Raw genomic sequence first — 14503 nt, 5'->3', positions numbered from 1 at the left:
TATGGCTCCAGCCACATATATAGCAGAGGATGGCCTTGTTGGGCATCAATGGAAGAGAGGCCTTTGATCCTGTCAAGTCTCGATGCCCCAGTATAGGGGAATGTCAGGGAGGGGAGGCAGGAGGGAGTGAGCGGGTGGGTGGAGGAGTACCCTCATAGAAGCAGGGGGAGGGAGAATGGGATAGTGGGTTTCTGGAGGAGAAACCAGGAAAGGGGATAATATTTGAAATGTAAACTTAAAATATCCAATAAAAGAGAAAAAATGTTTAAGCAAACTAATGAAAAAACGAGTCATTTCAATAGATGGTGCGAGGTCAACTAGATATTCTTGCAGAAGAGAAAATCTTTCAGTCTTACAAAATATGTAAAACTTCAGTCAGAATAGATCACTACAAATCCAAAACTATAAAATTTTTAAAAATTAAACATGCATGCTGCATAACCTAGTCAGTCTCCTAGTTACTCACCCAGGAGAAGAAAAAAAAAAAAAAACCACAAAGCTTTAAAAAAAATGTTCAGTTGGGGATTTAGCTCAGTGGTAGAGCGCTTGCCTAGGAAGCGCAAGGCCCTGGGTTCAATCCCCAGCTCCGAAAAAAAAAAAGAACCAAAAAAAAAAAAAAAAAATGTTCAGAGAAACCCTTGACATAGAAAACAGAAGCATGTCAAACATCCATCGACTGGCAAATGAATAAATGAAGTATGGTACAGAATGTGGTAGGTGATGAAATGCCAGTCTGCAGTGCGGAGGAACCAGAGGAACACGCACCAAGAGTTCAGACTTTAGTTTGCTCTTACTATAGTTTACATAGGGCCATAATCTATTGTAGAAGAAAACAAACCAGTTGTTACCTAGGGATGGGGGTGGAGAGAAGAATGCAGACAAGATAAATATAGGATTTTTTTTCTTTTTTTGTAAAGATAAACATAGCTTTGGCTGGCTCACCTCTCACCTCTACCTACAAGTTGCTGGGGCTAACAGCATGTACCACCATACCCAGTTAGACACAGAAAATGTTATCAGATGATAAAATAAAATGATGATGGTTTCATAAGTATATGTATATTTCAAAACTAATAAAACTATGTATTTCAAATATGTGCCTTTGACTGTACTTCAATAAAATTGAGAAAAGGAAGAAACTATAAATATGCACCCCATTTCTAGAAATATACCCTATTGAAGGCAGGTGCTGTGATGTGGATCTGTAACCTCAACACTAGAAGGCTGAAGTGAAATGATAACAAGCTCCAAACCGAGACTATACAGCTGCTGAAGAAAAAGAGAGAGGGAAGGAGGAAGGAGGAGAGGAAGGAGGGAGGGAAGGAGGGAGAAGACGGAGGAAAAAAGGAGAGGAAGAGACTGGAAAGAAGAAACACGGGGTTGATAGTGTGGCTTAATGAGAGCTCCTTTGCCTTGCATGTTGAGGCTCCAGGTTTGTTCCCCATCCCCATAAGAAGGAAAAGAAAATCCAAGTGTGGTAGTGTACTCAAGAGTCTGAGACAGGAGAACTTCAAATTCAAGACATAGTGAATCCCAGACCAGCCCAGGCTACAAATAAGTCACTATCATATGACAGACAGGCAGACAGAGGCAGAGAGAAGGAGAAGCAAGGAATGGAAGATGCGAGGGAAGGAGAAGGAGAAAGAGGAGGGAGAGAAAGGAAAGAAGGAAGGAGGAAATGCATCTTTTATACTCACAGATACACAAAGATATTGAGGCACAGAAATTGCTACCTGTAGTTACATGAGATAATCAATAATCCTCAGTGTATTTGAAATTTCTATTACTGTAAACATCAAACATTCTATAACACTTGAGACTGACAGCACCACTCTAAATAATAATCATAATACATAGTATATTATGTGCCCAAAGAGCACTAGCTTCCATGTGTCAGGTTCAACATGCCAAATACCCTGTAAGAGAAAAAAGCACACACAGTACAGAGGCACAACAGGTGCTTAGCATACCCAGACCTGGACTTCAATGCCTAGAAGGAAAACAAAACCTCTGGAGCTTATCTAGTCTCTGGACTCTTTCATGAAATAGTAATCAATCCTCTTGGAGCACATGTTTTCAATGACTTTTAGTTTATTACATACTAACTTCCTCACATAATATGTTTTAGTTTCCATTCTCTTTTCAAATAATCTAAATCTAAAACACATGAAACAAGCAAGAAACACAATGTACTTTCCAAGGAAAGTTAGAAGCTTACCCCACTCATGGTTGCTATCATCCACAGGATTCCTACTATGAAGTGTATGATTTTGCATTCAATAGCAGCACATTACATAGATCTCTTTTTCAATTACCATCCAAAGGGAATTAAACATTAATGGGTGCTTAAAATATGAACAAGGCATTCGTAATCTGAATAATACAAAATGAAACATCTATTTCAGCATATATTTTAAATCTTTAAAATATATTTAAATTAGATTAAAAAAGAATTTTCTTTTTCTTTTTGAGACAAAGTCTTGCTGTGTAATCCAAGATGGGCTGAATAACCTGCTATCCTCCACTGCTGAGATTACAGCAATATGCCACCCTGCCCAGGTAAGGGCATTCTAGGATGATGTTGTGCAGGTGAAGGCAGACACAAGAAAATGAGGCCTGTCATTGGACGAGAAGAAAGGGAGGCGGGAACAGAGATTTCAGAAGGAGAGGGAAGAGCAGAAAGGGGAAGCAACATGGAGGCAGACTTAACCAATCCTCACCATGCATTTCTACATAGATACAGGTTGTTATGAATATTTCTTAAGGGATGGATTTCTATAGGCCAATTTATCTTATCTAGGTGGGTGGTTTGTATCTTAATTGGTTGTGAGTTTATATTGTGTGGATGTATTGTGGATTATTTAACATATAAATCTGATTGTTAAATTATAGTTTATTGAGTCATGATTTCACCTGATAGTTGGGAGTTTATACCTTAACTACCAGGAAGTGGTTGTTGGGAGTGTGGGCAGAGTCCATGGCAGGGAGCTGCAATAGGCCAGCCCAAGCTAGACTTCTAGAGCCCTGATTTTACCGGGTAGCTGGAACCAGAAAGTTCACAGCCAGTAGAGAGCTGCTGGAAGAGATCTAACCGGAGATAAATTATGGTAGTTCCATATGACCCTCCAGTGCCAGAAATAACTCTAGGGACCAGCATGGCAAGGTGCCATGCTGGAACGGCTCGAGGACCACCTGAGAATGGTGAGGGAAGCATGAAGCTGCTGAGATAAAAGTACCCCACAGTGCCAAGAGGCCCTATGGGTGCCAGTGCTAACAGGTATACACTTTTTTTTTAAATGTTGCTGGTACTGGGATGCAGGTCAGTTGATAATGTTTACACAAACCCCTCAGCACAAGGTAAGTTTATGTGGTGGTATATTCCTGCAATCTCCACATTTAAGATAGCAGCAAAAGGAGTACACGTTCAAGGTCACCATTAGCTTCATAATGAGTTCAGGACTAAGCTGCCATACGTGAGACTATGTCTCCACAAATATAATACATTATTTTTTAAAAATATTGCTTATTGGGATGGGAAGATGCCTCACCAGGTAAGAGCAGCTACTGAACAAGAATAAGGACCTCAATCAAACTCCCAGCACCCATGTAAAAAGTTAGGTGTAGGTACATGCCCTCTTAACTCGGTGGGAAGGAGTCAGGAGGATCTCTGGGACTTGCTAGCCACCAGCCTCAATTTGGTTTAACTGAGAGAGACTGTCTCAAAGGCACACAGAAGAATGTGATAAAGTAAGACACTTAACATCTTCCTTGGGATTCCATGTGTGCCTATGCTACTACATACATACATAGACACAAAACCATTATACATATACATATATACATACACATACACATTGCTTATCAGTGTCAAAGACAGACATCTCCCTTTGCTATTAACTGGACAAAAAGTAAATACAGATAAGGAATCTGAATTTACTAACACCATAATCATTGGATTTTTTAATGGTTTCTGTGTGTGTGTGTGTGTGTGTGTGTGTGTGTGTGTGTGTGTGTATGTGTGTGTGGTTTTTTTTTTTTTTTATGTGAATTGGTGTTTTGCCTACATGCATGTCTCTGAGGATGTTGGGTTCCCTGAAACTGAAGTTATAGACCGTTGCCCGCTGTCATGTAGGTGCTGGGAACTGAACCCAGGTCCTTTAGAAAAGCCACTGGACCATCTTCCTAGCCCCACTAACCATTTTTAAAAATTACATTTTTCGAACAAAACCACATGATCATTTCATTAGATGCTGAGAAAGCATTTGACAAAATTCAACACCCCTTCATGATAAAAGTCCTGGAAAGAATAGGAATTCAAGGCCCATACCTAAACATAGTAAAAGCCATATACAGCAAACCAGTTGCTAACATTAAACTAAATGGAGAGAAACTTGAAGCAATCCCACTAAAATCAGGGACTAGACAAGGCTGCCCACTCTCTCCCTACTTATTCAATATAGTTCTTGAAGTTCTAGCCAGAGCAATCAGACAACAAAAGGAGGTCAAGTGGATACAGATCGGAAAAGAAGAAGTCAAAATATCACTATTTGCAGATGATATGATAGTATATTTAAGTGATCCCAAAAGTTCCACCAGAGAACTACTAAAGCTGATAAACAACTTCAGCAAAGTGGCTGGGTAAAAAATTAACTCAAATAAATCAGTAGCCTTCCTCTACACAAAAGAGAAAGAAGCCGAGAAAGAAATTATGGAAACGACACCCTTCATAATAGATCCAAATAATATAAAGTACCTTGGTGTGACTTTAACCAAGCAAGTAAAAGATTTGTACAATAAGAACTTCAAGACTCTGAAGAAAGAAATTGAAGAAGACCTCAGAAGATGGAAAGATCTCCCATGCTCATGGATTGGCAGGATTAATATAGTAAAAATGGCCATTTTACCAAAAACGATCTACAGATTCAATGCAATCCCCATCAAAATAACAATCCAATTCTTCAAAGAGTTAGACAGAACAATTTGCAAATTCATCTGGAATAACAAAAAACCCAGGATAGCTAAAACTATCCTCAACAATAAAAGGACTTCAGGGGGAATCACTCTCCCTGAACTCAAGCAGTATTACAGAGCAATAGTGATAAAAACTGCATGGTATTGGTACAGAGACAGACAGATAGACCAATGGAACAGAATTGAAGACCCAGAAATGAACCCACACACCTATGGGCACTTGATTTTTGACAAAGGAGCCAAAACCATCAAATGGAAAAAAGATAGCATTTTCAGCAAATGGTGCTGGTTCAACTGGAGGTCAACATGTAGAAGAATGCAGATCGATTCACCCTGTACAAAGCTTAAGTCCAAGTGGATCAAGGACCTCCACATCAAACCAGATACACTCAAACTAATAGAAGAAAAACTAGGGAAGCATCTGGAACACATGGGCACTGGAAAAAATTTCCTGAACAAAACACCAATGGCTTATGCTCTAAGATCAAGAATTGACAAATGGGACCTCATAAAACTGCAAAGCTTCTGTAAGGCAAAGGACACTGTGGTTAGGACAAAACAGCAACCAACAGATTGGGAAAAGATCTTTACCAATCCTATAACAGATAGAGGCCTTATATCCAAAATATACAAAGAACTCAAGAAGTTAGACCGCAGGGAGACAAATAACCCTATTAAAAAATGGGGTTCAGAGCTAAACAAAGAATTCACAGCTGAGGAATGCCGAATGGCTGAGAAACACCTAAAGAAATGTTCAACATCTTTAGTCATAAGGGAAATGCAAATCAAAACAACCCTGAGATTTCACCTCACACCAGTGAGAATGGCTAAGATAAAAAACTCAGGTGACAGCAAATGCTGGCGAGGATGCAGATAAAGAGGAACACTCCTAGGGGCTGGGGATTTAGCTCAGTGGTAGAGCGCTTACCTAGGAAGCGCAAGGCCCTGGGTTCGGTCCCCAGCTCCGGAAAAAAAAAAAGAACCAAAAAAAAAAAAAAAGAGGAACACTCCTCCATTGTTGGTGGGGTTGCAGACTGGTACAACGATTCTGGAAATCAGTCTGGAGGTTCCTCAGAAAATTGGACATTGAACTGCCTGAGGATCCAGCTATACCTCTCTTGGGCATATACCCAAAAGATGCCCCAACATATAAAAAAGACACATGCTCCACTATGTTCATCGCAGCCTTATTTATAATAGCCAGAAGCTGGAAAGAACCCAGATGCCCTTCAACAGAGGAATGGATACAGAAAATGTGGTACATCTACACAATTGAACATTACTCAGCTATCAAAAACAATGACTTTATGAAATTCGTAGGCAAATGGTTGGAACTGGAAAATATCATCCTCAGTGAGGTAACCAAATCACAGAAAAACACACATGGTAGGCACTCATTGATAAGTGGCTATTAGCCCAAATGCTTGAATTACCCTAGATGCCTAGAACAAATGAAACTCAAGACGGATGATCAAAATGCGAATGCTTCACTCCTTCTTTAAAAGGGAAACAAGAATACCCCTTGGCAGGGAATAGAGAGGCAAAGATTAAAACAGACACAGAAGGAACACCCATTCAGAGCCTGCCCCACATGTGGCCCATACATATACAGCCATCCAATTAGACAAGATGGATGAAGCAAAGAAGTGCAGGCCGACAGGAGCCGGATGTAGATCTCTCCTGAGAGACACAGCCAGAATACAACAAATACAGAGGCGAATGCCAGCAGCAAACCACTGAACTGAGAACGGGACCCCCGTTGAAGGAATCAGAGAAAGAACTGGAAGAGCTTGAAGGAGCTCGAGACCCCTTATGAACAACTATGCCAAGCAACCAGAGCTTCCAGGGACTAAGCCACTACCTAAAGACTATACATGGACTGACCCTGGACTCTGACCTCATAGGTAGCAATGAATATTCTAGTAAGATCACCAGTGGAAGGGGAAGCCCTTGGTCCTGCTAAGACTGAACCCCCAGTGAACTAGATTGTTGGGGGGAGGGTGGCAATGAGGGGAGGATGGGGAGGGGAACACCCATAAAGAAGGGGAGGGGGAGGGATTAGGGGGATGTTTGCCCGGAAACCGGGAAAGGGAATAACACTCGAAATGTAAATAAGAAATACTCAAGTTAATAAAAAAAAAAAAAATTACATTTTTCACAACATCTGAAACAACACTAAAATCTGAGCCTTGTTTGTTTAAAAACAACTTAATTCTGGCAACAAAGGAAACACTCTATAATTTAATTTAGGAAGAAGCTATATTTAATACCAATAGATTTCAAGGCCTTCATATTTTAATGGAATGAGTTGTTTACAAGTAAATCAGAGTTAATGTCAGACGCAGTTTGCTTCAGTTACCTGGAATTAGAATAGCAGGCTCATTAAATATATATGAATCCATGATGCAGAAAAACTGCACCATATTGATGAAGCCCTCATTAATTTTCAATGATATAGCCACTATATTTGTGTTCAAAAAAAGAGGGATATATAATCATTTGCCTTCATCTCAAAATCTTTGTTTTTTTACATGTTTCAACTTAGTTAAATAAAGAAAAAAACTAACATTCCAAAGCATTTCTACTGAGGTTCATTAAACTTCATATTTTCTTTTCTTTTTTTTTTTTTTTTTTTTGGTTCTTTTTTTTTTTCGGAGCTGGGGACCGAACCCAGGGCCTTGCGCTTCCTAGGTAAGCGCTCTACCACTGAGCTAAATCCCCAGCCCCTTTCTTTTCTATTTGTAGAGAAATCATATACACATTTGTGCATATATAATACATGTACACAAATTATATCTCCTAATATACAACATGAAAATGAAATATAAGTACTGAATTTCCTCCCATAATAAAATTAGCCTGTCATCTAATTATAATTATAAAATAAGTATTAACATTGTTTATAGGCCAAAGATAAAGATGTAGCAAAATGCAGCAATGGGCCACAAAATCATGACTGAATATTTAAAGTTTTAGAGTCTTTTATTTAAACTAGCATCCTGAAAAATAAAATGTACAGAGAGCATTGTTCTAAGTAGACAAAACTTATTCTGATAATATAGTAATTTCATTTAATACATAGAAAACTATAAAATGCAACCTTTATAGAATTTTATTTAGCAAACATAATTAAAATTTAACTGAATAATTCCTAGCAAATGCATCCACAGAAAGACTGGAATGGGCTTTCTTTTCCCTGTAGGTCGGACAAGAAGGGTGGGTGCGGAATACAAGTAAGACTGATAAGAGCTTTCCGATTTCTAGATAACATGTTTTCCAACTTCTACCAACCCTGTTAATAAAATAAACAGCACTTTGTAGCCTGATGTTTGCACATATCTCCTGTCTAAGCCCGAGAACCAGATCACACTTTCCTGAGAGGCTCTTCCCTCCTCAATGCTAAGCTACACATCATTTATGCATTTAAAGCCAACCAAACATTTTGTTCCCTTAGTGCTATCTTTCATCAGTTTAGGATGTATCCACTAACCAAAGGCCCTTGCTACAGGATTTCAAGCTTATGTTTCCTCCTTCTGCCCCTCCTCCTTCTCTTCCCTATTCCTCCTCCTCTTCCTCCTTCTCCCCACTTCTCTTCCTCCTCCTCCTCCTCCTTGGGTCTCACTATGCAGTCCTATCGAGTCCAGAGCTCTCCAGATAGAAAAGACTGGCCTCAAACTTAGAGATCAGATCAGACCATGTATGGTGGCACATGCCTTTAATCCCAGCACTTGAGAGACAGAGGCAGGTGGATCTCTGTGAGTTCAAATCCAATATAGCCAAGACTACACAGAGAGATCCTATATGCAAAAGGAGGAGGAGGAAGAGGAGGGTGAGGAGGAGGAAGGGAAGGAAGAGAAGAAGGAGGAGGAGGAGGAGGAAAAGAAAGAAAGAAAGAAAGAAAGAAAGAGAGAAGAAAGAAAGAAACTCATAGAGCTCTAAGAAAGAAAGAAAGAAAGAAGGAAGGAAGGAAGAAAGAAAGAAATTCATAGAGCTCTAAGAAAGAAAGAAAGAAAGAAAGAAAGAAAGAGAAAGAGAGAGAGAGAGAGAGAGAGAGAAAGAAAGAAAGAAGGAAGAATTCATAGAGCTCTACCTGCCTCAGCCTCTGCCCTCTGCCTCTCAAGTACTAGGGCTAAAGGCGTGTGCCACACCTGGACCAAACCTGGCAAGTTTCTGTTCCTTTTCTTTTCTTTTCTTTTCTTTTCTTTTCTTTTAACAAATAGTTCTTTGTAACAAGTAGATTATTGGGCTGGAGAGATTGCTCAGAGCACTGGCTGCTCTTCCAGAGGTCCTGAGTTCAATTGCCAGCAACCACATGGTGGCTCACAACCATCTGTAATGGGATCCAATGCCCTCCTCTAGTGTGTCTGAAGACATTGACAGTGTACTCATATATAAAATAATTTTTTTAAAAAGTAGATTAATTAAAATAACATAAAACCACTTTCATACCTCAACTACAAATTTTATAACTAGATTCTCCTTTTCTTCCTTGCAAAAATACAAACTAATTTCCTTTGAGTCACTCAAAAGAGCTAAAAACAATGGGGGAAGGGCAGACACCATGTCTGCCACATTCTTTTTTTTTTTTTTTTTTTTTTTTTTGTTCTTTTTTTTCCGGAGCTGGGAGCTGGGGACCGAACCCAGGGCCTTGGGCTTCCTAGGTAAGCGCTCTACCACTGAGCTAAATCCCCAGCCCCTGTCTGCCACATTCTTTGTTCTAAGATTACCCCAGTAGTGTTTCAAAACTGAGCACAAGGTCTGTCTAGATAACTAATATATAGTACTTATAAGGATAAGATATGGGGGTAAGAAAGAGTCCTACCCCAACCCAAATAAAATTATTAATAGGGCCCTGAAGTTTGTACTTTAAAAAGGCATCCCAGATAATTCTTTAGTATGAGGCAAGTCTGGGAATCAACGACTTGGAAATTTTATAGAGTGTACAAGAAAAATTGCAAAAGTATCAATTTCTAAAGAGCAGTAACTAATAAATTACTGTTGAACCTTGCTTTTTTGTCTTTGAAAGTAGACTTAACACATTTAAAACTTGAACTAAACAGTTAAAGCCTATATCCTGGTTTAATTCTCATTAAATTGTTCTCATTCCATATACCATCGGAGGTATATTTGCTATTTGCTAAGTAAATTAGGAAGCAAGTTGACAGACCCCTAAGACTTAAGCCAACAAACCATTTTTTATTACAAACGTTTAGTCACTTGAAGAAAGAAAGTGTGTCTCTGAGATCAGAAGACAGCGTGTAGGAGCTGGGTTTTCTCCTCCCACTGAGGAGGTCTCAGGAACTAAACTCAAGCTGACCATATTGCTGGCCCAAAAAAATAATTCTTCATTTAGAATATTGGCAATATCTTTTCATAGGTTCAAAGAGACAGTTCAGGGATTAAGAACACTTGTACTGTTCTAGAGGACTCCAGTTCAATTCCTATCATTCACGAGGCAACTCACAACCATCTGTAACCACAGTCCCAGGGGATCTAGTGTCCCCTTCTAGCCTCTGCTGGCACACAGGCAAATACCTATACTCATAAAATAAACAAGTCTTTAAAGACACATCAGTTTTGCTTTACTAAATAGGAAGAGAACAAGTATGGAGAAGTTCATGTGGCTGAAATTCACATTGTGGCCTATTCCTTGACCAGAGAGAGACCTTCTCCAAATTTTACTGCCCAAAGAGGGTGCTGTTTCCTAATTTGCACATTACTATTTATTACTTAAAATAAACACCACTTACTAATTATTCTCACCAACAAATATACTAATGAAATATAAAATTATAAAACTCAATATACCTAATCATTTTGATTTAACATGGAGGACAGAGAAACACAGTAAGCAAAAAATTCAGACTCTCAAAAATTTCAGAACAACTCCAACTCCATCACTACAATAATCCAGTACAAAAGAAATGGGACAGCTACATCACAGACAGGCAGGCAGGCAGGCAGACAGACAGACAGACAGACAGACACACACACACACACACACACACACACACACACACACACACACGGGGCATGGGAGCCTTTGGGGCTGGCAAAAGGAATGTTAAAAGCCAGAGATGAAAGGTAATGCCATGAACCAGCCATCCAGTGCACACTGCAATAGACATCTACCCTTCAACATTCCATCACAGAGAGGGTACCCAATGGTGGCGGTGGGGGAAAACATTTTTCAATGGTGCAGCCACTGCTGGAGAATTTGGGATGAAGTTCAAAGAGAATAAAAGGAAGATAGAGTGGGGATGAAGGATAAATATGATCTCAATACATTGTGTATTCAGAGTGGAAAAAAAAGTGACACAGAAATTGCGCAAAGCTTCTCTAAAAACCTAAGAGTCTGCTAGTCACGGTAGTGCATGCCTGAAATTCCAACACTTTTAGGCAGAAGAATCTAATGTTCAGGGCCAGCCTGGACTAACACTTGATGCCCAGTCTTTTTTTTTTTTTTTTTTTTTTTTGGTTCTTTTTTTTTCGGAGCTGGGGACCGAACCCAGGGCCTTGCGCTTCCTAGGTAAGCGCTCTACCACTGAGCTAAATCCCCAGCCCCGTTGATGCCCAGTCTTAACAAGTACCTAATTATAAACCAACAGAATGGCTTCATTGCCATTGTTCATGCATTTCAATTGACTACTTTTACTGGACCTCTAATCTTAAACCATTTAGTCACAGTTACACTGTCTAAAGCAAAATAAAACTTAATTAGAAAAAAAGACCGGGCTGGAGAGATGGCTCAGTGGTTAAGAGCACCGACCTGCTCTTCCAGAGGTCCTGAGTTCAATTCCCAGCAACCACATGGTGGCTCACAACCATCCCTCTTCTGGTGTGTCTGAAGACAGCTACAGTGTATTCATAAATAAAATAAATCTTTTAAAAAAAAGAGACCAATTAAGAAAATTGATAATCCCATTATGACAATTATATATACAGTTCATTGTGCAATTTATGCCTGAAGACCTTGTAATTTACCTTTACCTTCTGTAATAAGGTTGGAACTATAGGAATATTGTGCTCACAACTTTATAGTACCTTTAGTTTCAGACTACCTTTTACTTAAACCACTTCACCATAAAAAGCTGACAAACACTTTGACCAAAATTCTGCATTTATTCTTCAAAATATACAAAATCACTCTCCCTCCTTCCACCACTGAGCAACCAAAATGCATTTACTTCCTAGAACTGCTTCCTGGGATCCATACTCTTAAGACCCACAATCCTGAGAAGTCTCAGGATCATTTCCGGTGATAAGGGAATGACACCTGCATAAACTTATCATGAGATGGCTCCCGGTAAGACACAACAGTGCCTGGAACAGAATGTGCACTGGATAAAAGCCAACCATTACCTATCTACAAAATAACTGTCTAGAGTCTGTATTTTCTTCCTTTACATGATTTAAGTCTAACATGGTTCATCAAGACACATATACACACAAAGGTTTTCCATCTAGCTCACTCGATCAACAGCAACAGTATACACCCAAAGTAAGTTTCCACTTCTTTTCAATAAAAAACATTTCTTAAGAAATTAAAGACTCCAATCTCCCACGCTTTCAGCCAGACATCTGTCTGGAGTCTAGCTAACAACACATGGCCTGGAAACATTCGAGATTTTCACTGGCTGGAAAGGTAAGTGAGGGTCAACCTGCCAACTTATGCTTGCCACAATCAAAACTCCAATTTCAAAGAAGCTCGGGGCAAGCCTCTACAGACCTTTTAAAGGAACGAAGCTCTCTTTTATTCATTCCTCTCCCCCCCACCCCACCCCCGCTCCCCCATTGTTTAAACTAACCACACCCTCTATCCCCTACCCCCACCCCCACCCCCACCCCCGAGCGGCTTCCTAACATCTCCCGAGGCTGTCCTCCCACCCCAGGAATCCACAGTCCCAAGACTCACAGTGTGTGTCCGCACACGTTCACCATCAGCTTCAAAGAAGGGTTCCGGTATTTGGTGGTCTTACACCTGGGGCAGCCCTGGTCGTCCATGGCGTCTCCTCAGCTTTGGATTTTCCCCCCAACGCCAGCTTCAGCCACTGCCACCTACAAGAAACCCAAGACCAGACGTCAACTATGCTCCTACCAACAGGCACTTGGCCGGAATGGTCCTTCGCGAAAGAGCACCGGCTGGAAGCCAGGCGCTGCAACACAAACGTTCCGGGAGCGAGTTCTCTGTTCCAGCCGCTACAGTTCCTTCACAACCTTATAAGCAGCTCCGTATATTGGAATGGGAGAAGGGATGCTTTTAAATTATACACCTCTTGCCTAATTACATTTTACAAGGAACCATATAGCATATTAGGAAGATAAATCCTTGTTTTGTTTGGAAACATCCACATGATTTCAAAGATTTATGCTGGTATACAGTCAATAACACAGACTAGTATTCTCTTTTAGAAAATTGGACGAACTGTACTGCATACATCTTCATAGTTGTGCAATCAGAACATAGTATGATTCACACATATAAAGATTAGAATAATGCTAAGTGTAGTGGTTCATACCTATAATACAAGCACTTGGGAGGCTGAAGCAGGAAACAGCCGTTAGTTGGATCTAGGCTACATACTGAATTCTGTACAGCTTGTGCTAAGACCTTGTCTCCAAAATAACAAGACAAAGTAATTGTTTAAGTTCATAAAAGTTACCTAAATGTTATTCTTTGTATCTATAGTACAAATTCTTACTAAATGTCAGAATACATCTATAAATAGTATCTAGCACCTGTTCCCTCTACAAAGGCCATCCCCTGAAGACTGCCAGGCATGCCGAACTGTACAACCTGACTCATATGTCTTACCTCCAATAAAAGACCTCATTTACTTTCCAAAATATTAAATAAAAGGTTATTTTATAAAACAATTGAAGCAGGGCAGTGCACACCCAAATCCCAGCATTCAGGAGGCACAGACAGGTGAATCTCTGAGTTTGAGCCAACCTGGTCTACTAAGCAAGTCCCAGGACAGCCAGCATCACACTCAGAGAAACCCTGTCTCCAAAAACAAATCAAAAAACAAAAAGAAAAATAAATAAATGAAAGAAAGAGACACAAATTTATTTCAACAATTTCAAAAATCTGAGAACCTGGCTCTCTCTGGGAATTGTAAGCCACATTTATTGTATTAATAAGAAGACAGACAAAAGTCTTTTTTGTTTCTTTCTTGTTTTGTTTTTCGAGACAGGGTGTCAGCAATTCTCTGTGTAGCACTGGCTGTTCTGGACTTGCTTTGTAGACTAGACTGGCCTCAAACTCATTGAGATCTGCCTGCTTCTGCCTCCCAAGCACTGGGATCAAAGGTACGTGCCACTACACCCAGATAGAAGCCTTAAAAAGATCTAATAGACAATGAAATATTCTAACTGTAAGGAACACCTCTTCTTCATCTTTGAGATAAGGATTTAATTGATACTTAACAAAGACTTAATGAAGAATAAATGAACTCATAAAATGACCCTCAAATAACAATGAAATATGGACATTTCCAATGCCAAGCATTTCTTGTAATTAGCTCCATCT

At 39.8% G+C, this 14503-nt stretch overlaps 1 protein-coding gene across 5 annotated transcripts in view; it reads right to left on the bottom strand.

The window, feature by feature from the left end:
• Positions 1-14503, bottom strand: part of Mnat1 (MNAT1 component of CDK activating kinase) — a 157408-nt gene that overhangs the window by 132112 nt on the left and 10793 nt on the right. For 4 of the 5 annotated variants that reach the window (XR_015621693.1, XM_087552350.1, XM_087552349.1 and 1 more), the window contains 1 exon segment: positions 12887-13029. Coding sequence is in view for 4 of the 5 variants with exons in the window: in XM_087552350.1 (XP_087408476.1) it covers positions 12887-12975 (89 nt within the window). In the remaining variant the exon portion in view is untranslated. 5 annotated transcript variants of the gene reach the window in all.

The sequence above is a fragment of the Rattus norvegicus genome, chromosome 6 (genome assembly GCF_021556685.1).
Source record: "Rattus norvegicus strain SHRSP/BbbUtx chromosome 6, alternate assembly SHRSP_T2T, whole genome shotgun sequence".
In the NCBI taxonomy this organism is placed as follows: Eukaryota; Metazoa; Chordata; class Mammalia; order Rodentia; family Muridae; genus Rattus; species Rattus norvegicus.
The sequence above is the reverse complement of the archived record's forward strand: the minus strand, read 5'-3'. Positions and strand labels throughout refer to the sequence as shown.